The sequence below is a fragment of the Rutilus rutilus genome (assembly GCF_951802725.1).
Source record: "Rutilus rutilus genome assembly, chromosome: 4".
NCBI classification, from domain to species: Eukaryota; Metazoa; Chordata; class Actinopteri; order Cypriniformes; family Leuciscidae; genus Rutilus; species Rutilus rutilus.
Window position 1 is genome coordinate 47,657,025 of NC_140212.1, and position 22,352 is coordinate 47,679,376.

General features: G+C 39.5%; 1 protein-coding gene across 4 annotated transcripts; it reads right to left on the minus strand.

The window, feature by feature from the left end:
* Window positions 1-1,008: 1,008 nt before the first annotated feature.
* Window positions 1,009-17,614, minus strand: LOC311288855 (uncharacterized protein). Of its 4 annotated transcripts, none has more exons than XM_084406470.1 (3): window positions 12,341-12,377; window positions 6,996-7,144; window positions 1,009-3,091 (listed from the first exon to the last, which is right to left on the minus strand). In XM_084406470.1, the coding sequence occupies exons 2-3, from the start codon at window positions 7,078-7,080 to the stop codon at window positions 1,920-1,922; spliced, it is 1,257 nt and encodes a 418-aa protein (XP_084262596.1). In that variant the 5' UTR covers window positions 7,081-7,144; window positions 12,341-12,377; the 3' UTR covers window positions 1,009-1,919. The 4 variants fall into 4 exon arrangements, with proteins under 4 accessions (XP_084262596.1, XP_084262595.1, XP_084262597.1 ...); XM_084406469.1 differs by lacking the exon at window positions 12,341-12,377 and adding an exon at window positions 7,813-8,320; XM_084406472.1 differs by lacking the exons at window positions 1,009-3,091; window positions 6,996-7,144 and adding exons at window positions 8,948-10,446; window positions 17,550-17,614 and having other exon boundaries at window positions 12,194-12,348.
* Between the last annotated feature and the right edge of the window lie 4,738 nt (window positions 17,615-22,352).

Consider the following 22,352-nt stretch of genomic DNA (forward strand, 5'->3'; position numbering starts at 1 on the left):
TCGTGGAGTGTGTAGTCAAATAAACAACAACAACAACAACAAACGTAAATCTATTTTTCTGATGCAAGACTTTTATTTTGAAAGATTTGCTGTTGACTAAAGCATGTCTGAGAAAAATGCATTGCCTTGATTCAGTATCTGCGGTCATATGAGATTTTTGTCAGTCTATATGTCAGTGTCATTATCAGAAAAACACACTTTCCTGTCCGGTCAGACATTATATTGTGCTCGTTGTTCACACTCTTCAAATACATGTAACTTACTAACTTTAACAAAAACTTGTTTGGGACTGCTATTTAATAGCCTTACCATATATGCCACAGTTTGTTCATCAGTATAGGTCATATTCTTACAATTTATGTGTATGTTAAGTAATGTAGGATGGTACTTTTTAGATCAAATTCCTAAAATAAATTTAAATAAATAAATGGGAGTGTCATGGCGAAACCAGTTGAGAATCACTGTAAAATTAATATCACATTTGCAATCATGCTGATATTCGGGAAAACAGCACTTTTGCATGTGTGATATTTCTTAACTATGTTATGGTATTATTAAAAAATAAAATAAACAAAAAAACAGGAGCAATTTAAATCTTTAATTATTTCTGCACAATGCTATTTTAAGCCAACGCCAGAAGACTGGCTTGCTTGTTGTTAAGCTTAATGGAGGGCTATTGCCTAAAGCCGGGTGCACACTGTGTGATTTATTATCGTCCTTTACGATTGTTGCTTGTCAGACTGTACAAACATGATCATTGCTGTGAGCCATTTCACAGTGTAAAATCTCAGTTGTCATTAATGTCAGACTGTACAAGTTAAAAATGGATACACACAAGAAAACTTGTCCAGAGTTTTACATCATCAATCAATAACACGTTCGGTGATGTGATCTGCATTACACGCAGTATTGAAATGGTGGTGTAGATTTAAAAATCTTGCTTTCCCCTGTTGGTTGATTTCATGGAAACAGACACCAGTGATTTTGCCAAGAGATCTCTCGATTTATTTTATATAAGACACAGGAGGAAGAGACAATGGACCAAACAGACGTCTTCATTCAGTAGCTTTTCCATCTCTTCCTGATTTCGGACAAATGAGCTCAATCTTTATACTGCTAACCAAGGGTAAAAAAACTACATCACCATAGGAACACATGCATTACCAGAGGAACATATGGTTTCCATTAACGTTGGAATGTATATCCTTATTCTATGCTTGTGGAAAACACTGCATACACATTTCAGTCTCTCCAGCACACACTCAAAGTCTCCCGAAGTCTCAAAGTCTCTCCCACATCCTCACAAAATACAATGATTACAAATGATTATGAATGTATATAAAAAGAATAAAACAGATACATAATACTACTGATTATGAATATTAATAAAGAGTAATAATAATACTAAAAACAATATTAAATGATGAGATTTGAGTCTTCAGTGGCTATAAAGAAATCTTTAACGTTAATTACTTTCACGGCTTTTCTTGAAAAACTGGACACAAGCCAGGAACCGAGTCAGTGGAAAAGATGATCTTGAACCGGATCTGGATATATAATCCAGTTTAACACTCATTATTTCAATCAGTTTGTAATTTTAGAGATACATTGAGGCATTTCACAGCAAGATAGAAGCCTAACTAATATTTTGATTCTAAGGTATCAATATATGAAAGGGAGTACCGCCTACATATGATTGAAATTAGAGGGCGTCTACCGCAACCGCTCAATATTTGAAACCATAATAAGAGGTCAGGTGTGGATACTGGAGTTATCACGAAGTGGTCATATTCAGCTGCGGTGTCAAAGTTGCCTTAATTTCACACAGATACACATTTTCTGATGCAAGATTAAACTGTGAAACTCTTTCCACACTGATGACGTATAAAACCCTTGTGAGAATCCTCATGTTGGTCTCTTTACATCATGTCTCCATCATTTTCAAAACATATGAATGGCTTCCCTCCTGTGTGTTTTCTCATGAATGGCTTCCCTCCTGTGTGTTTTCTCATGTGAGTCTTAAGATTTCCTTTTTGTGAGAAGCTCATCCCACACAGTTTGCAGGTGAAAGGCTTCTCTCCAGTGTGAAGTTTCATGTGAACGCAGAGGCTAGTGTTATAAGTGAAACTCTTTCCACACTGATGACATGTGAATGGCTTCTCTCCAGTGTGACTGTTCATGTGACACTTAAGGTGTTGTTCTCTTGTGAAGCTCTTTCCACACTTGCCACATTTGAACGGCCTCTCTCCAGTGTGGATTCTCATGTGGACTGTAAGACTTTGTTTTAGCGTGAAACTCTTTCCACACTGTTGGCAGGTGAAAGGCTTTTCTCTAGTATGAACTCTCATGTGTTTTTCAAGGTTTGCTTTTTGATAGAAACTCTTTCCACACTGTTGGCAGGTGAAAGGCTTTTCTCTAGTATGAACTCTCATGTGTTTTTCAAGGTTTGCTTTTTGATAGAAACTCTTTCCACACTGATGACATGTGAACGGTTTCTTTCCAGTGTGACTTTCCATGTGACACCAAAGGCTTTGTTCTGTTGTGAAACTCTTTCCACACTGTACGCAGATGAAAGGCTTTTCTTCTGTGTGACTTTTCATGTGAGTCTTAAGATTTCCTTTTTGTGTGAAGCTCTTTCCACACTGTTGGCATGTGTAAGGCTTCTCTCCAGTGTGAACTCTCATGTGAACGCAGAGGTTACTGACATGAGCAAAACTCTTTCCACACTGATTACATGTGAATGGTTTCTCTCCAGTGTGACTGTTCATGTGACACCTAAAGTTTAGTTCTACTGTGAAGCTCTTTCCACACTGATCACATGTGAACAGGTTCTTTCCAGTGTGGATTCTCATGTGGTAACGAAGAGTTTTTTTATGTTTAAAACTCTTTCCGCACTGATTGCAATGGTAAGGCTTCTCTCCAGTGTGGATTCTCGCATGGACTTCAAGGCTTTGTTTTTGACTGAAACTCTTTCCGCACTGACGGCACGTGAAAAGCTTCTCTCCAGTCATTAAATCATGATGTTTCTCAAATTGATTTTCCTCTTCAATTTCATTCAGTTGTTGACTCTCCTCTTTCAGCACCATCAGGTCTAAAATGAAAAAAAAATAATAATAATTTGAACTCCCGTCTAATGGCACAAAACAACAGAAATCAAAACCACAATAAAGCACCAAGATAAAAACCAACAACTTGTATGCTAGATCCGATATACACTAAGTTACTGAAAGAGTAATCTCAGAATCTCTTCTCAATATTAACTGTTCACTTTCATTAGAACATAAAAAAACTGTAGTCCATGAAAGCTGGAAGTTATCAAACCCCTTATCACTTCACCCAGAATAATTGGTTTATTATAGATCAATCCCAAAATGTTAGAATAAAATATTGTCCACTCAACTATGCTCAGTTTTGCAGAAAAACAATATTTCAGTCAGAATTTAAGCCCCATCGTAGCACAGAAACTAAAGATGAAAACAATATTTCAGTCAGAATTTAAGCCCCATCGTAGCACAGAAACTAAAGATGAAAACAATATTTCAGTCAGAATTTAAGCCCCATCGTAGCACAGACACTAAAGTTAATTAGATCTTTTGACAACAGAGACCACAACGTTCTCTGATAGATTGATAATTATGTTGGCATGTGGACAAGAATTAACATGGTTTAGGTCCAATCTGTCAGATTTCTACTACTTGTATATTAAAAGATGTCTCATCAAACCAAGTATGGTGTGCCACAAGGCTCAGTATTAGGTCCTCTGCTTTTCTCATAGTTTATGCTTCCCCTAAGGACATTGTCATTCACTGTTATGACAACAATACTCAGTTTTACACTGCTAACTTAGAGTAGTGAAGTTTTGTCCGGTTATATTAATGAAAATGATATAAATGATGGGATGACTAAGGTGTTAGATCTTAGCAAATGTACTGTTATCTGGGTGTCTAGAGATATAAACAAGTTAAATGTAAGACTTTTTAAGACCTTTTTAATACCACCTTATATGACATTTAAGACCAAACCTGCAATGGAAACCATATAATCAAAAAAGTTAATTTTACTCAACAAGAAACTGCAAATTTTTCCATATATACAGTTGCAATCATAAATATTCAACCCCCTAAAGATTTTAAGGATTTATCAATTAAAGTTTTTTCAAAAAGCAAGATTCTGCATTGGATGGCTTCTTGATGAGTTGAGTGATAAATAAAATCAGCACAGAAAATGCATAATGTAGTATTTGTGTGAAACAGGATATCTTGCTAAGATAGCCATGTCACAATTATTCAACCTATATATAATGTTGTTGTTTAAAGCTTTCTAAAAGTTTTTATGGCCTAAAGTGGAGTTGAAACAAAATTAAAGGGATAGTTCACCCAAAAATTAAAATTCTATCATTGTTTACTCACCCTCAAGTTGTTACAAACCTGTATGAGTTTCTTTGTTCTGCTGAACACAAAGGAAGATATTTGGAAGAATGTTTGTAACCAAATAGATCTCGGTCCCCATTGACTACCATAGTATATATTTTTCCTACTATGGAAGTCAATGGGGACCGAGATCTGTTGATTACAAACGTTCTTCAAAATATCTTCCTTTGTGTTCAGCAGAACAAAGAAACTCATACAGGTTTGGAACAACTTGAGGGTGAGTAAATGTGACAGAATTTTCATTTTTGGGTGAACTATCCCTTTAAGCCTTTGGGAACTCTATAATGATCCTTCATTTGCTTCAGCTGTGAAGTCGACTAAAATATGCCAGGAGGAATTTGGATTAGACTACAGAGTTTTGGGAGACAGTTCTATGGACTGGGCAAACCAAACTGGAACTGTTTGGACAAGTGGTATGTCTGGCATGTGAAAGGCCAGGCTTATGACCAGACGAATATCATCCCCACGGTCAAGCATGGAGGTGGGTCACTGATGATGTCGGGCTGTTTTTCTGCGGCAGGAACTGGCAATATTGATCGTATACTTGGCATCATGGATTCCCAGAAATACCAGGCCATTTTAAAGAGGAACGTGATGCCTTCTGTTGACAAATTAAACCTGGGTGATCATTGGACTTTCCAGCAAGACAATGATCCCAAGCACACCTCCAAGTCAACCAAAGCTTGGTTGGAACGTCCTAGAATGGCCTTCTCAGTCACCAGAGAAGCTCGGTCACTCGGGAGGAGCTCAGAGTAGAGCCGCTGCTCCTCCATATCGAGAGGGGCCAGCTGAGGTGGCTCGGGCATCTGTTCCGGATGCCTCCTGGACGCCTTACCGGGAAGTTGTTCTGGGCGCGTCCCACCAGGAGGAGGACCCGGGGAAGACCTAGGACACGCTGGAGGGACTATGTCTCCCAGTGTCCCCCCGGAAGAGCTGGAGGAAGTGTCTAGGGCAGGGTTCACCAATCTCGGTCCTGGAGGGCCGCTGTCTGGCAGAGTTTAGCTCCAACACACCTGTTTGAAAGTTTCTAGTATGCCTAGTGAGACCTTGATTAGCTGGTCCAGGTGTGTTTAATTGGGGTTGGAGCTAAACTCTGCAGGACAGCAGCCCTCCAGGACCGAGATTGGTGGACCCTGGTCTAGGGAGAGGGGAGTCTGGGCATCTCTGCTTAGACTGCTGCCCCCGGGACCCGGCTCCGGATAAGCGGAAGAAGATGGTATGGTATGGTATGGTATATAAAACCTTCATTTATATAGCGTTTTTAACAATACAGACTGTTTCAAAGCAGCTTTACAGTGATAATAGGGAATTAATTTAATTAATCAAACACAACTGCAACATACAAGATAATCTTTGGCTTGGGAAGGACCTTTTCAGAGAGAATGTTTAACAACCTGAGGAAGAGATCATTTTCTAGTAACTTATGGCGCTTTTCCATTACCAGTACCAGCTCGACTCGACTCGCCTCGCCTCGGCTCGCTTTTCGCTCCGTTTTCCATTGCAGATAGTACCTCCACAATAGTACCTGGTCGTCATAGCGACGCCGCAGGAAACTGCCGTGACTTAATCTTTTACGCGAGATGCGCGAGACACACCCGCTACCCACACACACAGGACAATGGAGGAAATCGAGTGTATGCTGTTTTTGGATGTTTTTGTTTTTGCTGTTTTTTATTCAGGATACTGTGTCTGGCGCGTGCAATGATGACGCAGTGAATAGTGACGATTCTCTCTCACCAATCAGCAGTCTGCCATGATTTCAAGTCACATTTTAGTATCGCCTCAGCTCGCCTCAGCCCGCTTAGAACTTCGCCGGAGGTGGTACGAAAAAAAGTACCTGGAAGCAGGTACAGGTACAACTTTTACACAGTGGAAAACCAAACAGAGCCGAGTCGAGTCGAGCCGAGCCGAGGCGAGCTGGTACTGTGTAGTGGAAAAGCGCCATTAGATGAGCCCACCAGTAACAGCAACAAGACTGCTGGTGAGCTACTACCATGAAGATCTGGAGAAGGTTGTGGAGGAACACCTGAGGTCTACTGAGGTGATGCACATCCATCAAGTATAATGTGGATCCCGGTCTGGCCACTTACAAGCAGGGAGAAATGTGGTGGAGTGGTGATGAAAACAGGGAGGTATCCAGCCCTCAACCAAGTGGTGAAAGCAGCACTCTCAATCGTCCAAGGTCCTGTAGTGGAGTCATCATTGAGCCTGATGTACAGTATAATCGACACCAGACAAACAAACATGAACATGTCAACCTTCAATGTTCAGCCTGCGCTTCTCGTCCGGTGTGACGGACTTCTTCCCCCCTTCAGACCCCCGAGGGTTAAGGTGAAGCTGCTTTGAAACAATTTCTGTTGTATAAAGTACTATATAAATAAAGCTGACTTGACTTGTTTATAACTGGCTGTCATGTCGTTCTTCTGTCCACATGAGGCGACCGGCTCCATGTCAAATTAAACCACTTTAATTAGGACACTCTTCAAAAATATCATTTATTTCTGTAGAGCTGAACATTTCACTGAGGATCAAATGACTGAGTTCAACTTTGAGAATGAAACTAACCTGTTTGTGTCTCAGTATCATCCTGTTGGACTCTGAATGTTTCTTCAATCTCCACGTCTTCACTCTCCTCTTTAATAAACGCCATCTTTATAATAGTGTGTCACGTGGATCTCAGTCGCTTCACCAGGAGTTTTTCTGTGTGTTTGGTCCTGTTTAAGAGGAGAATAGTTAACAGAAAGAAAAACACTCAAAACTAAATCTCTGAGAGCGTCTCAATCAGATCTACTGCCATCATTTCTTGATGACGTAAGGAACCGATTAATCAGTTTTTGAAACGAACTGTCCAAAAGAACCGTTTCGCGGAAATGAATCAGATTTGACATTTCTACTCAAAACTAGCACTACAAATTAAAGGAACAGAGAATATACAAGCAATTCATATTTAGGCTTTTATAATTCACATGTATGTATTGATTTGTAGATTATATTTAATGGATTACACTGTCATTAAAACATTGTCATTTGATTTGTAGAAGTTGTCATTCCACATGTGTGTTGTTGTTCTTGTTGCATTTACATGCTGTGAATCAAGTGCTTCCAAACTCTACATTATTTGATTCAAATGAATCTCAATTGGTTTCGAAAATCTCTTTCTCTATCATAACTTGCCAGAGAGCAAACAGCGTGTTTATGATGACCTGATTCACAACATAGGGAGCTTAGGAACTTTTACTGCTACTCATTTGTGGATGTGCTTCACTGAAAACGGTTCATTATTTTTATTAGATACATTATAATTTTACATTAAAAATAATTAATTTCAAAGTACTGACGGGTTGTATTGATTTAAACACTTTAGATGATTAAAAGCACAAACCTTTCTTCAGCAGAATCACAGATGCATCAGTGGCGCAGCCTTATGACATCATGTCACCCCACCAAAATAAAAGTCCCGTTAACATTAAATAGAAATTCACATACAGAAAACAAATTCAAATGATAAGATAAAGGATTCATTCAAAGAATAAATTGCTGATTTGTGATATTCTCAATCATGAATAAAGTCAAGTATCTTGATCTTCATATTCTAAAGGATTGGGAAAAAGTTTGTATTTGAAAACTAGGTTTTTGGTTGCAGAGTGCTCAACTATTTAACTGAGTCCTTATCATAATATAAATATCCACCTGCTCACGGTTAAAATTCACTCAGTGTTCACCCGCTACCCACCGACCCCCCCGTGCCGACGCCGCTGAATTTAGATCTCCTTTCCAGAGTCTCACATTAAAATTTCCCCTAAAGAAAGAGTGACTGAGGATAACAAGTATACAATAATCGTATTGTAATTAATAATTATTTTTATCGGTAACACTTTATTGTGATGGTCTCTTTTAAACATTCTGTTGACTATGAGTAACAACTACATGTCAACTAACTCGCCTTAGAGAATTAGTGGACTGACTTCTTTATATCTGCTAACTCTTATTTTGATGCTCCCCAACAGACATTTTACTGACTATAAGAACATTTGCAAGTACTGTACATGTGAACTTTTTCTAACCCTAACCCTACCAGTCTACTAATACTCTACTAGTACTCGATTGAGAGTTAGTAGACATGCAGGTGCAACGTTACTTACAGTCAACAGAATGTGTTGAAGGGACCATAAAAATAAAGCGGAACTGTTTTGTCTTATGATAATGCTAACACCATAAATAATGTCACAGAGAAAAATGGGCTAAATCAAGTCTGTCACTCAAAATGAAATCTTCAGCAGGACTGAACTTGAGCTGGGTGGGCCCAGCGAAGATAAACAGACATTCATAAGGGATGACACGGATGGCTCACAAACCTGGTCAGCTTTTCATTGCCAGCCAGCGGCAGCATTTTTGATAATTTGCACAATTTCATGGTTCCTAGAATATTTTGTTGTATGAATGTAAGAACATGTTGTTTATAAAAGAATGAACAGAACCTCAGCTTTTAAACAACCACAACAACAACAAAAATTATTCTAATGTCATACATTCTTTTTTTAATCACCACTTGAATGTGGGTAAGTTTCATTAACAAAACAACATTTTGAACAAAAAGCTTAAAAGAAATCTTAGCCAAGACTACATTCAGATTGATAATCAAAACATAGATCACCCTCAAGGTTTTACAGTCATTTCCTCTTCATGGGGGGGGTCAACATTTCATTCGGTGACGTTCTGCAGTTTTAGATTTATAAGCTGTTTAATAACTGATGGGCCTGTTAAATTACATGTGCATTGCTTCCTTTGATTATTCCTGCTTCTTCTCCGCATGTGTAGACTTCCTAATTAAAGCATACATACTTATTTGGGGTTTAAAAGTAGTATACTAATAGCACACTTGAATAAACTTCTTTTTTAAAGGGTACTCTGATACAAAGAACACAGAAGGTCTCACATTTACATGACTTTTTTCATTTGTATTTCTAAGTGTGATGATTTTATTACACTGATCACAATTTAATTGTTTTTCTCCAGAGGGAATGTGCAGATGATTGCTGAAATTTTTATTTTGATTGCGATTTCTTTCCAGAATGAGTTTGCAAATGCTGTGTCAGGTTTGCGTGAAATGAGAAACTCTTCTCACACTGAAGACACTTGTAAGGCTTCTCTCCAGTGTGAACTCTCATGTGAATCTTCAGGTTTCCTTTAATCGTGAAGCTCTTTCCACACTGAGGGCAGGAGTACGGCTTTTCTCCAGTGTGAACTCTCATGTGAGTCTTAAAGTTTGCTCTATATATGAAACTCTTTCCACAGTCTTGACATATAAAACATTTCTCTCCTGAGTGATTCCTCATGTGAAGATCAAGGTGTAATTTATATCTATAACTTTTTTCACACTGATCACAAGCAAATGGCTTCTCTCCGGTGTGAATTCTCATGTGATTCTTGAGATGTCCTTTTAGTGAGAAACGATTCCCACACAGAGAGCAGGCGTAAGGCTTCTCTCCAGTGTGGATTTTCAAGTGAGTCTTCAGATGACTGCTTTGTGAGAAGCTCTTCCCACACTGAGGGCATACGAAAGGCTTCTCTCCACTGTGAACTCTCAAGTGGGTATTAAGGGTTTTTTTCTGTGTAAACCTCTTCCCACACTGAGGGCATATGAACGGCTTCTCTCCAGTGTGAACTCTCAAGTGGGCATTAAGGATTCTTCTCTGTGTAAACCTCTTTCCACACTGAGGGCATATGAACGGCTTCTCTCCAGTGTGAACTCTCAAGTGGGTTGTAAGGGTTTTTTTCTGTGTAAACCTCTTCCCACACTGAGGGCATATGAACGGCTTCTCTCCAGGGTGGATTTTCAAGTTTTGGCAGGTCAAAGGGCTCTCTTCAGTGTAAACACTCATCTGGACTTTAAGGTTTCTAAATTCTTCTTTATGAGTCTGTGAGCAACTAAAAGATGTCTCCCCAGTCATGAAATTATGATTTTTCTCTTCCATTTCATTTAGTTCTTGACTCTCCTCTTTCAGCTCCATCAGGTCTAAGGTGAACAGAAACAAAACCAAGTTAACACCAGTTTAATGGCACAAAGATATGAAAACATTTAGACATGTAAAACATCAAATCCAACAACATGTATGCTGAATCCTATAACCACTCAAAAACTGAAAATGGTGTAACCTGTAATCTCAGACCCTCTTATCAATATCGTACATTTTTTGCTTTCTTTAGGACACATCCCAAATACTTAAAAGCTGGCAGTTATCAGACTTTCATTAGGCTAATAAAAACAGGCCCAGTTATTTGTCATGTGTGATGCTTTACTTTAGCTTGATATTTATGTATTTTCTATACAGAAACTCCGCCCTTGCTTGTCCCTTTTCTTGAGGGAATTGGGACAATCATCTGTGGTTTGTATTCGGGACCAGCTGAGGTGAGTAGGACATCGAAATCATGGGGCTTGCAGGGCTTTACAAATTTTAGAAAGGTATGAATATCTCTCAATCTTCAGGGGCTGATGTGGGCACTCCTGGAGGACGATGGTGAGTTATCTCTTGCATTGACTGAGGTCTATGAAACTTCCCCCAAAACTAACATCTCAAACGAAGCTAACACACTGGCAGAACCCGGTGTCCTGTCACAGGACATACTGAGATAAGAGTTTTACGACCCCAAAAGGAATTTGCAGAGGGCAGTGACGCTCACTTAATTCTTGCTGAGAAGAAGAAACAAACCCTTTTAATCTTATATATTCTATATATAACCACTTGAGAAATGTGTAAACATGTATACAAACTTTTCCCATCTCATGATTTTCCTTTTATGTGGTTTGGCCTATGTCTTCATTTTAAACTCTTTTGGGTTAATGTTTCAGACTTGCATACTATGGTTAACCAAATCATATGTGTGGCATGTTTGGTCTCTATAAACTCCAATCTTTGTCCCCTATTTGTTAATTCACATTACATTTTGCTAACTTTGTGACGCATTAGTATTATAAGAATCTTGAAGATTCTTGTGTTAAACATCCAATCAAACTACATGTTCAAAGGCTTGCTTGAACAAAGGGTCGTAAAGAAATTTCCTCCAAAGGAAAACACTTCTTATTGGCTCACACACATCTTCACGCTTTAAAAATCACTGATCACAAGATCAGCTCTCTAAGCCTCTTACTCTCTGTCTGTATGTTTCTGTGCTATTTGATGTTAGAAATCTAGCTTAGTTTGATCAAATGGAGGACAATCAATGTTGTCAGCTGGTTCTCCAGGCATGTGTTCAGTTTTGCAGCGAAAAACATAGGCGATCTTCTTTCTTAATACTCCATTATTGTGACATGTTTGTGGCTGCCAAGTTTCAGCTATGGAAGCACACAACATCTGGTAGGTGACGCTCACTCGCTCCAAGTGGATATTGGGGATATAACGTTAGAGGCACCCCGATCAACAGTCGAAATATCAGACGAGTGATATTTACGATTTGGGATCGTGGGAGCTCTGATGCAATCGGGAGCAGTAAAATAATCGTAATGAGACCACACAAATGAGGACTTTTGGTTGGTTGAAACAAGTCTACAGTACATTGACAGCGATGAAATAAGCAACCAGTTGACTAACGATGCTTTTGGGAAATGCACCCCTTGAGCATTTAGATCAACCCAATCCTATTTCTTAATTGTTTTTCCCAATTTAATTTGTACATGTCATTTATTTAGTCACAAGTTGTGTAGTAGATAAAGAGCATGACATCCATGACATAGAATGATTGAAGATTTTGAGAATGAGACTAACCTGTTTGTGTCTCAGTTTCTTCATGTTTGACTCTGAATGTTTCTTCAATCTCCACGTCTTCACTCTCCTCTTTAATAAACGCCATCTTTATAATAGTGTCACATTGATCTCAGTCGCTTCACCAGGAGTTTTTCTGTGTGTTTGGACACTCTGTCCTGTTTAAGAGGAGAATAGTTAACAGAAAGAAAAACACTCTAAACTAAATCTCTGAGTGTGTCTCAATCAGATCTAGTTCAGTAGTTCAGTTCACTGGTAAGAGAGTCAGTCAGAGAGAGAGTTAATGGACTTAAATGATCTGATTAGACTAAAAACACTCTAAACTAAATCTCTGAGTGTGTGTCAATCAGATCTAGTTCAGTAGTTCAGTTCACTGGTAAGAGAGTCAGAGAGAGAGAGAGTTAATGGACTTAAATGATCTGATTAGACTAAAAACACTAAACTAAATCTCTGAGTGTGTCTCAATCAGATATAGTTCAGTAGTTCAGTTCACTGGTAAGAGAGTCTTAAAGATGGACTTAAAGGGCTCATGACATTTTTTTTTTATGTTCTCTTAGATGCAATTATAATATATATAGTTTTTGGACGAAAAGCGTAAAAATGTGTGAGATTTATGACCTTTTTCCACCCTGTTTCTCATCCTCTGACTCAAACAATACCCTTCTCAATAGGTTGTGAGAAGAATTAACCGGGTCCCAGTACCAGCTGCCTGTACGATTCATCACCCGCCATTTGAACTCGTTTGCCTAAATTTGTATTCGTTACAGAATACACACAACATTTACAGGGCAGACTACGGTCCTTTGAGACTCAGAGGGTTACACCAGTAAGAAAACACACTGACATACACAATTTTATATGTTAATATGGAATATAAATATTTAATGTAACAAAATGTATATTAAAATTACAATATTTTCGCCATATATACACACACACAAACAACACTTTCCGAATTTATATTTTAGATGTCTTTCCTCTATTTCCATCAGGCGCTTGGCTGGCAGAAGTGTTGTCAGTTGGTGCCGGGGCTTTTTAGGCAGAAAGGTCAGGGGTGTAATGCCATCATGTTTAGTCCTGACAGTTCCCAGATGTGGGAATCAAACTGCCCCTCGACTAACCCTTGACACATGCTCAGCAGTGAAGGTTCGTCACACTGTGCACATAGACGTCTGGCTCTTTAGTTTTATGCAGATCCTCCATGTCAGGAAAGGGATCTGGCATAATAAGTGATTTTATAGCTACGCTTATGCTAAGCTTCCTGTATTACATTACAATTATGAAATTATAGGACTTTGGGGTTCATTAAATGTCAATAACATGCTTTTACAAAACTTTACATTGCATCCCTGCACAGCAATCCAATAAAAGGATATACGGGGGGTAAAAAGCGTAAAATAACGCTATGAAAGGCGTCCAGGGACGAGGTCTGGTAGTGAGGACTGAGCTTTGCTACATCTTTGAGGACTCTCTCGTTAGTCAGCAACATTTCGACTGTGTAAAGTGCTTTTATATTAATATTATATACTAATATTAGTTATATTAATAAAAGTCCAGGCTCTTCCAAGCTTTATAAGTGAATGGGCACCATTATTTTGAAACCCATCAAAGCACATCTATCCATCATATAAGTGTCCCAAACGGCTCTGGGGAAAATGACCTCTCACACACACACACACACATCTCCCTCTGAACACCAGAGGACGTCTCTCTCACACACACACACACACACACACACACACACACACACACACACACACACACCTCCCTCTAAACACCAGAGGACGTCTCACACCAGAGACCTCACTGCTCTGGGGAAATGGTTATCAGAGCAGTGACAGTCAGAGACTTCATTCCTTTAAGACTTGAATCTAGCCTGGGTGCCAGCCTGAACCCCGCCCACAACAATTTTTGGTCGGGAAGTTCGGTCTTGAGGAGTAATTAAGCTCGGCTCCTAGAAGGCAGAGCCAATCAAATTGCCAGGGCGGGCTTTAATCGATGATGGACAGATGATCTGCGGTTACGTAATCACTAGAGATGCACCGATTACAATTTTCTAGGCCAATTCCGATTTCCGATTTTTCATTGAGTTTGACCTGCCGATACCGATTTTAGCCGATTCCGATTTAATTTTTTTCTAACCACTTTACAGCACACACAAATATTTATTTTCGATCTTTTCTTTAACCCTTTCACGCGCAAGTTTAAAATATTCTAACTGACAACCCCACTCCCAGAGTGAGTTTTTTCAAGGCGAACGTTCCCTTTAATGTTTCCATGGCGACGCGTCAGGCGATACACCGCAGCCACAATAATACTGTATGACAGATGTGTTGCTCTTATTTCGCTTTTCCTTTTTTATTCAAAATATTCACAAACTTGCTTACCATGTCATCAACTAGCCTATCTGATATTCCGATTCTCAAATACATGTAAGTGAGTGTGTTTGGTCGTTTAAAACCCTTTATGTTGTCCTGTCAGTCGGGTTTACAGCACGTGAATTCATCAGTTTCTCCCGAAAGAAAGTGGCCGGTGAACTGAGAAGAATAGAGTAAACTTTATAGTTACTTCCACTATGTTTGTCTGATATGAATAACACATGTCGGCAAATTATATTTGAATAGATTGTTATTGCTGCTTCCACAGACATCAGTGTGTATTTTACAAACTCCAAATGTATTGTTTTACTCGTGCTTATAAGTATTTAAATATCTGAAACCTAAAATAAACATTATGAGGTTGAAAACACTGCTTAGTTGTGATATATGACAGCGCTGAACGCGTCTGGCTCTGGCTCAGCGCGCGAAAGCACAGTTTGAGTCTGGCAGTGATGCGACGTCACAGAACATCCTAAATGTGGCACTCATGCTCTCAGGGGCACAGAAATAAAATCCCATATATGAGACTGTACCGCTCAAAAGGTTAATCATGCGGCGCCCGAGTGCATTTGACCAGCATAAAATCGGCATATGTCAGACTGACCGGCCGGTCGCTGGTCATGGCCGATCACGTGAAAATCGGCCAATTCCGGTCACCAGCCGATCAATCGGTGCATCTCTAGTCACCCACGTCACCAAAGAGCGCTTGGGTTGAATTGGTTTTCAACAAAGACGACTGCAGCTGGAGAATTCAGATGTTTAGATTCCACTATCGCGTCTGTTATAAAAGAAATCGACAGTGCATTAATTTTAAAAGACGAACAGAGAACCGCAATCAAGGCATTTGTCGATCGGAAAAAGATGTGTTTGCCGTCCTTCCTACGGGATTCGGCAAAAGTTTAATTTATCAGCTGACTCCGATGGTCGCTAAGAAGATGGGACGTAATGAAAACCCTGTGGTCATTGTGGTTTCTCCTTTGGTCGCACTCATGGAGTGCTTTATTATTACTTTACTCATTACTTTACTACTTCTTCCTGCGTGTGTGCAGGTGAGCTCTGTTGACAACTATGCGTCGCTCACTGCGTTGCTCTGATTGGTTGTAGGTCTATCCAATTGAGTGCAGAGTTGTTGTTTTTTCCTGGTTCGGTTAAGACACGCTTCATAATGAAAGCCCTATGAAGCAGTATCAGACTCACATTCTGCCTAAAATATCAGTATGACGAAGTCAGGCTAACTTCAATCGTGACTAGGAGTGCACAATTAATCGCAATGAAACCACTCGCGATTTGGCAAAGGCTGTGATTATTTTATGTGCAGTTTGTCAGTGCCGCGGCTGAGAGCTATTAAATGCTCCATATCTGAACACCAGAGGGCGTCCACACACACACACCTCCCTCTGAACACTAGAGGGCGTCTCACACACACACACACACACACACACACACACACACACACACACACACAAAGTCTATGTCTATAAAGTTAGAAAATACAATATAAAGTTCTCTTTTATCAAATGTAATTGCAGTACTACAAAAAAATGGACTATAAATAATTCAGTATTTAGTCAATAAAGCTTTTAAGCTTCTTATGAATAGAATTATGATGACACAAGGTATGATAATAAATAATACCTTTGCGACGGTACTTGGCTCTCGTGGTTTGAAATGCCAGCTGTGTATTTCACACACTGATGTGTGTGTGTGTGTGTGTGTGTGTGTGTGTGTGTCGGTCAGCTTGACAGGCTACATCTTTCAATACCGGGCCTGAACATGACAGACTCTGAAAACATTATGCAAGAACACTAAGTAAAAACACTGTGATTATTCATCATGAATTAAACTGCAATTAATGTTTTAATAAGTAGTTTTTACATTACTCACAGTTTGCGGCGTCGTTGTTGGGTCCAGAATAGTCGGCACGGCCTGATCTCTGAGCAAAAGTGTCCTGGCTAAGCCAGCATCATACAGTCATCCGTTAAGAGTAGTGAACACATGCATAAATTAACACTGACGTGACTGGGACATCCGCAAAAAATAAACTGAATCCATTTTTCCCTGACGTCTGGATCCTCCGGCAGCGTATACAGACATGCTGTTTTTCCACAGAGCCAGGAACGCGGGACGCATCAAAATCTTACTGTAAAAAGGCACTTCTTCAGACCCGAAATCAGGCGTAGTTAACGCAAGGTGACGTCAGCTAGCACCCTTAGGATCCACGACCAGCCGTGTTTGGAGCTCGATTAAATAAATACTTATTTTATAATAGGGAGGACGTCTTAAGTTATGAAACTTGCAGGAAGTTTTAAATGGTACAAAGATTGTACCTTTTATATGCCAAAAGATCAAGGCAAATCTGGTTTCTCATGTCATGAACCCTTTAAATGATCTGATTAGACAAAAAACACTCAAAACTAGCACTACAAATTAATAAAAGAACACAGATCATACAATTATTATTTTGTTATGATTTATATTTGGTATCTAATAACTCTTATATTATATTTAATGGACTGCACCTTCCGTTAAAACATTTTCAATAGGTTTTTTTTCAGAAGTTGACATTAAAGATTGTTGTGTTTGTTCTCTTTGTATTTACACTTTTAGTATTCACAAATACAGTATCCATAATTATTTGTTTAAGTTGACTTGTTTTTTTTTTTTCTAAAAAACCTCTCTGACATTTTCTCTATCATTACTCTCCAGAGAGCAAACAGCGTGTTTATGATGAACTGATTCACAATATAGGGAGCGAAATGAGACGCACTGTTTCTGTCAGTCGCGTGTGGATGCGCTTTACTCACACGAACTGTTCATTAATGCTATTCATGCACTCTACTAAAAAAGCAATGCTCATTAGGCTGCTATTAAATAGAATACAGTGTTATATTAATTAACAATTAACTTATTTCACAGTTTTCCATATAAGTGTTTGAACAGGGTGTATTGATTTAAACACTTTAAATGATTAAAACACAAACCTTTCTTCAGCAGAATCACAGATGTAGAAGCGCGGCGCAGCCTTATGACGTCATCTCACCACACCAAAATAAAAGTCCCGTTCAAAATATAATATAATAGAAATTCACATACAGAAACCATACTCAAATGATAAGAGAAATAATTGATTTAATGTATGAATTACAGACAGATTTCCAAAGCTTTCAACACCACTGAGATTTTTCCAAAAGCTTCTGGCTTATATAACAAATTATAATACAAAATACAGAGCATTTGTGATACTCAATCATGAATAGTCAAGTACTTTGATCTTCATTTTATAAAAGATTGAAAAGAACTAAATACCTAAATATTTTAATTTTATATTTAATATAAATATTTATATCTAAACTTAAATATTTTAAACAAATTAAGAATTTTGATACCAAAATCAAATTTGTGATAGGAAAGAAATCTTACTACTTTTGACGTAATTTATTAACTAAAGTAGAGTCCTTATCATGATGTACATCTTATTCCATCTCAGTTTCTCCACAGAATATGAGGGCAAAACAAAACTATATGTGGAAAAACAAAGTGCATTGTAGTAAAGGGCCATGACCGTGAAGAAATAGCTCCTTTAACACAAGCAATTTGATGTATGTTACAAGTTGTGTATATATATATTGTATATTTACTTTGTTACAGTCAGAAAGTGAAAAACATCTAATGAAAATAAAACATTGTTAGAAGAACTGTATGGTATCCCTTACGAAAATTAACCATGGTTTTACCACAGTTATATTGTAGTAATACTACAGTAAAACCATAGTAACCATGACTGTAGTAACTGTGGTTTTCTCCAAAGACCACGTTTACTACAGTCATAGTTACTATGGTTTTACTGTAGTATTACCACAGTGTAGCCATGGTTTTATAAAATTATCTTGAATAACATTTAAGCCATTTACTTACAACAAACATCTACAAAATAACAACAGAAAGAAGTTACCATTCTATGATACAGACTTTATTACAGAAATTACATAATCTGAAAAAATAAATAAACTTGCATTTGTTCTCACATGTACATTCATTTGTAACTGTAACAGAATACATTTTTAAAGTAACCTTCCCAAGCCTGCATGTGACATAAAACAATAAACTACAAAGTTATACAAAATTATTGGTGATAAATGGTAAAAAATTCAGTTGCTAATTTACAAATAAAAAAATAGCAATTTGTGCCACTGTAATAATGAGTTATATACAGTACAAAAAAAAAACATTGTACAAATAAACATGACTTAGAGCACCTTTAAATACACAGCATCTACCTCCTCTAAAAATGTCTATAACCTGTAAAAATGTGTCCAACACAAGCATGTTTGCAATTTATACTGTACATACATTAACAAGATGACAACAACATTACTTAATTAGTTACTTCATTACTTAAAAACATTACTAAAAGTTTAATGGAAAATTCTTACATACACTACTAAACAAATTCAGAAGAAATTAGCAGTTCTTTGAAGAATGTTTAAACTGATATCCACTCACAAGAGATGAAGACATGGAGTCCCCTCAAGGGATGAAGACATGGAGTCTCCTCAAGGGGGATGAAGACATGGAGTCCCCTCAAGAGATGAAGACATGGAGTCTCCTCAAGGGGGATGAAGACATGGAGTCTCCTCAAGAGATGAAGACATGGAGTCTCCTCAAGAGATGAAGACATGGAGTCTCCTCAAGAGATGAAGACATGGAGTCTCCTCAAGAGATGAAGACATGGAGTCCCCTCAAGAGATGAAGACATGGAGTCCCCTCAAGAGATGAAGACATGGAGTCTCCTCAAGGGGGATGAAGACATGAAGTCTCCTCAAGAGATGAAGACATGGAGTCTCCTCAAGAGATGAAGACATGGAGTCCCCTCAAGAGATGAAGACATGGAGTCCCCTCAAGAGATGAAGACATGGAGTCCCCTCAAGAGATGAAGACATGGAGTCCCCTCAAGAGATGAAGACATGGAGTCCCCTCAAGAGATGAAGACATGGAGTCCCCTCAAGAGATGAAGACATGGAGTCCCCTCAAGAGATGAAGACATGGAGTCCCCTCAAGAGATGAAGACATGGAGTCCCCTCAAGAGATGAAGACATGGAGTCTCCTCAAGAGATGAAGACATGGAGTCTCCTCAAGAGATGAAGACATGGAGTCCCCTCAAGAGATGAAGACATGGAGTCTCCTCAAGAGATGAAGACATGGAGTCCCCTCAAGAGATGAAGACATGGAGTCCCCTCAAGAGATGAAGACATGGAGTCCCCTCAAGAGATGAAGACATCATGGAGTCTCCTCAAGGGGGATGAAAAGTCTAGGTGAAAAAGTTTTTGTTCAATAACATGTGATGCAGCGTACATGCTAGTACGCTGACCGATTTTATCATCACTGCATTGGTTACCTATAAAGTCCCGTATTAACTACAAGTTATTGCTACTGACTTATAAAGCCCTAAACGGCTTAGCTCCAGTATATTTAACGGATCTTCTATCGCCCTATAATCCATCGCGCTCTTTAAGATCACTAAATTCAAGGCTTTTGGTCATACCTAGGATATCCAGAACCACCAAAGGAGGGAGAGCATTTTCACATTTAGCTCCAAAACTCTGGAATAGCCTTCCTGATACTGTTCGTTGCTCAGACTCGCTCTCCCAGTTTAAAACTAGATTAAAGTCGCATCTCTTCAGCCAGGCATTCATATAATATTTTTAATCTTACAGTTCAAATTACAATCCGGCCTCTAGTTAATAAACGCCAGAGGAGAACTGGCCCCCGACTGAGCCTGGGTTCTCCCAAGGTTTTTTTTTCTCCATTGGGTCACCTGATGGAGTTTTAGGACACTATTAGGTCACTTGATGGAGTTTTTCGGTTCCTTGCCACTGTTGCCTTTGGCTTGCTCAGTTGGGGATATTCTGGGGATATCTAATTTGATTTTATCAATAAATTCCACTAGAAACAAACCTTGTTGTATTATTTAATTTAATACTGTGAAGCTGCTTTGATACAATCTGTATTGTGAAAAGCGCTATACAAATATACTTGACTTGACTAGTAGCTGTCAGTATGAAGTCAGTCATATAGGCCAGTGGGTTACAGTCCAGCTTTGGTTTGGTTCTGTCTCGACCTTCTGCCCAATGGACGCAGGCTAAGGAGCTGTGCTAAGCTAGGCTAGCGGTGGGTGCGTCAGACAGAGTTACAGCACGCACGGAGATGAAAAAGGTATGTATGGACTTGTCTAACTCTGGGGGATAAGGTGAATAAGCTAAAGTCCCAAAAAGTCGAAGTGTTCCTTTAACACACGTCTTGCTGGAATACTCAACTGTACTATTGGGTAGCCGAGTAATAATGTCCAAGTGCAAGTGAAAGGTTAAACAGAACAAAAAGTACAAGTCTCATATATACATAATTTCACAAAAGAGAAAAATTAGTTGGAATAAAGGACAAAAGAGATGGAGAAAGTATTGGTTTGAGTAGAGTCATCTGTAAGCAACAAAGGGATAGAGCTCTAGACACTCAATTCAATCGTAAATGCAGAATAACAGAGAATTGAGAAATACCCAGACAGATAATCAAGAAAGGGTTTTCCTCACCCAAAGCTATTGTATTGTTTCAACCTGGAAAACAGTGCATGAGTCACGTGGACCTATTCTATGGTGATTTTTCATTCCTTTTACAGTTAAAAAAAAGATTCAGTTAAAAGAAGTTCAACCCGTGGGGTGGGGTTGACAGGCCTGACCTGGAGGTGGTTCTAGACAAGTAGTGCCAAATGATCGGGAAATCACTCCTTAAACCCTCTCAGAGGGTGGTTCTCCTTAATCAGTATGCTGTGCCACGGCTTTTCTACCAGGCTGACCTCTGCGAAGTCAGAGAAGGTGTACTCCAAAGCCTAGATGGGATAATCAGGAGGTTTGTGAAGAAGTGGCTGCACCTTCCACAGTCCACCTGTGACGGGCTACTGTATGCAAGGAACCGGGATGGCAACCTGGGGATCTGCAAGCTCTCTCGACAAATCCCATCGATTCAAGTGAAGAGACTTCACCGTCTCTCTCACTCCACAGATGTGTTGGTTCAGGATATGATGGATAGCTCTCGCACAAGATCCAAGTTTAAGGGGACGTGGCGGAGAGCCGGTGGATTGGAGGACAGCCTCCCGCATCTGGGTGGGGAGGATTCGAACGCAGGAGGAGACACCACCGACTCGTTGACAAGCCACCACCGGGTGTGTCCAGTCCCGAGTGACTGGAGGAAGGATGAATTCCTAAGATGGGCAGGCCTACCGACTCAAGGGATGGGGATACTTGGCTTCCACCGCTCTCCAGTGAGCAACGCATGGCTGGGAAACCCCGTTGGTTTCACCCAGAGACACTACATTTCTGCCCTCCAGCTCCGTGCATGCATATACTCCACCCAAGAGTTTCTATACAGAGGCAGGAGCAAAGCAGGTGCTGCCTGCAGGTGCTGCTCATACAGGTTGGAGTCCTGTTCACACATCCTTGGGCAATGCCCGGCTATGCAGGAAGCCAGGATTGCCCGGCACTCAAAACTGTGCCGTCTCCTCAGAGCTGAGGTTCACGGATGTGAGGTCCGCCAGGAATGGGAGTTCAGGACCCCCCAGGGGGAACTGAGGCGACTTGACTTGGTGCTCATCCGGGATTCCAAAGCCTTGGCTATTGATCTAACTGTGCGTTACAAGTTTGCTCCTGACTCTCTTTCCAGAGCTGCGCAGGAGAAACTTGATTACTACGGTCCCCACAGCGAGGTGATTGCGCGAGAGCTGGGCGTGAGCGAGG

Coding starts and splice junctions, on each gene's coding strand:
- LOC311288855 (XM_084406471.1), bottom strand. CDS start 12,278: ATGGCGTTTATTAAAGAGGAGAGTGAAGACGTGGAGATTGAAGAAACA. Junction 3,092..12,193: donor AGAAACTGAGACACAAACAG/GTTAGTCTCATT, acceptor TTTTCATTTTAG/ACCTGATGGTGCTGAAAGAG.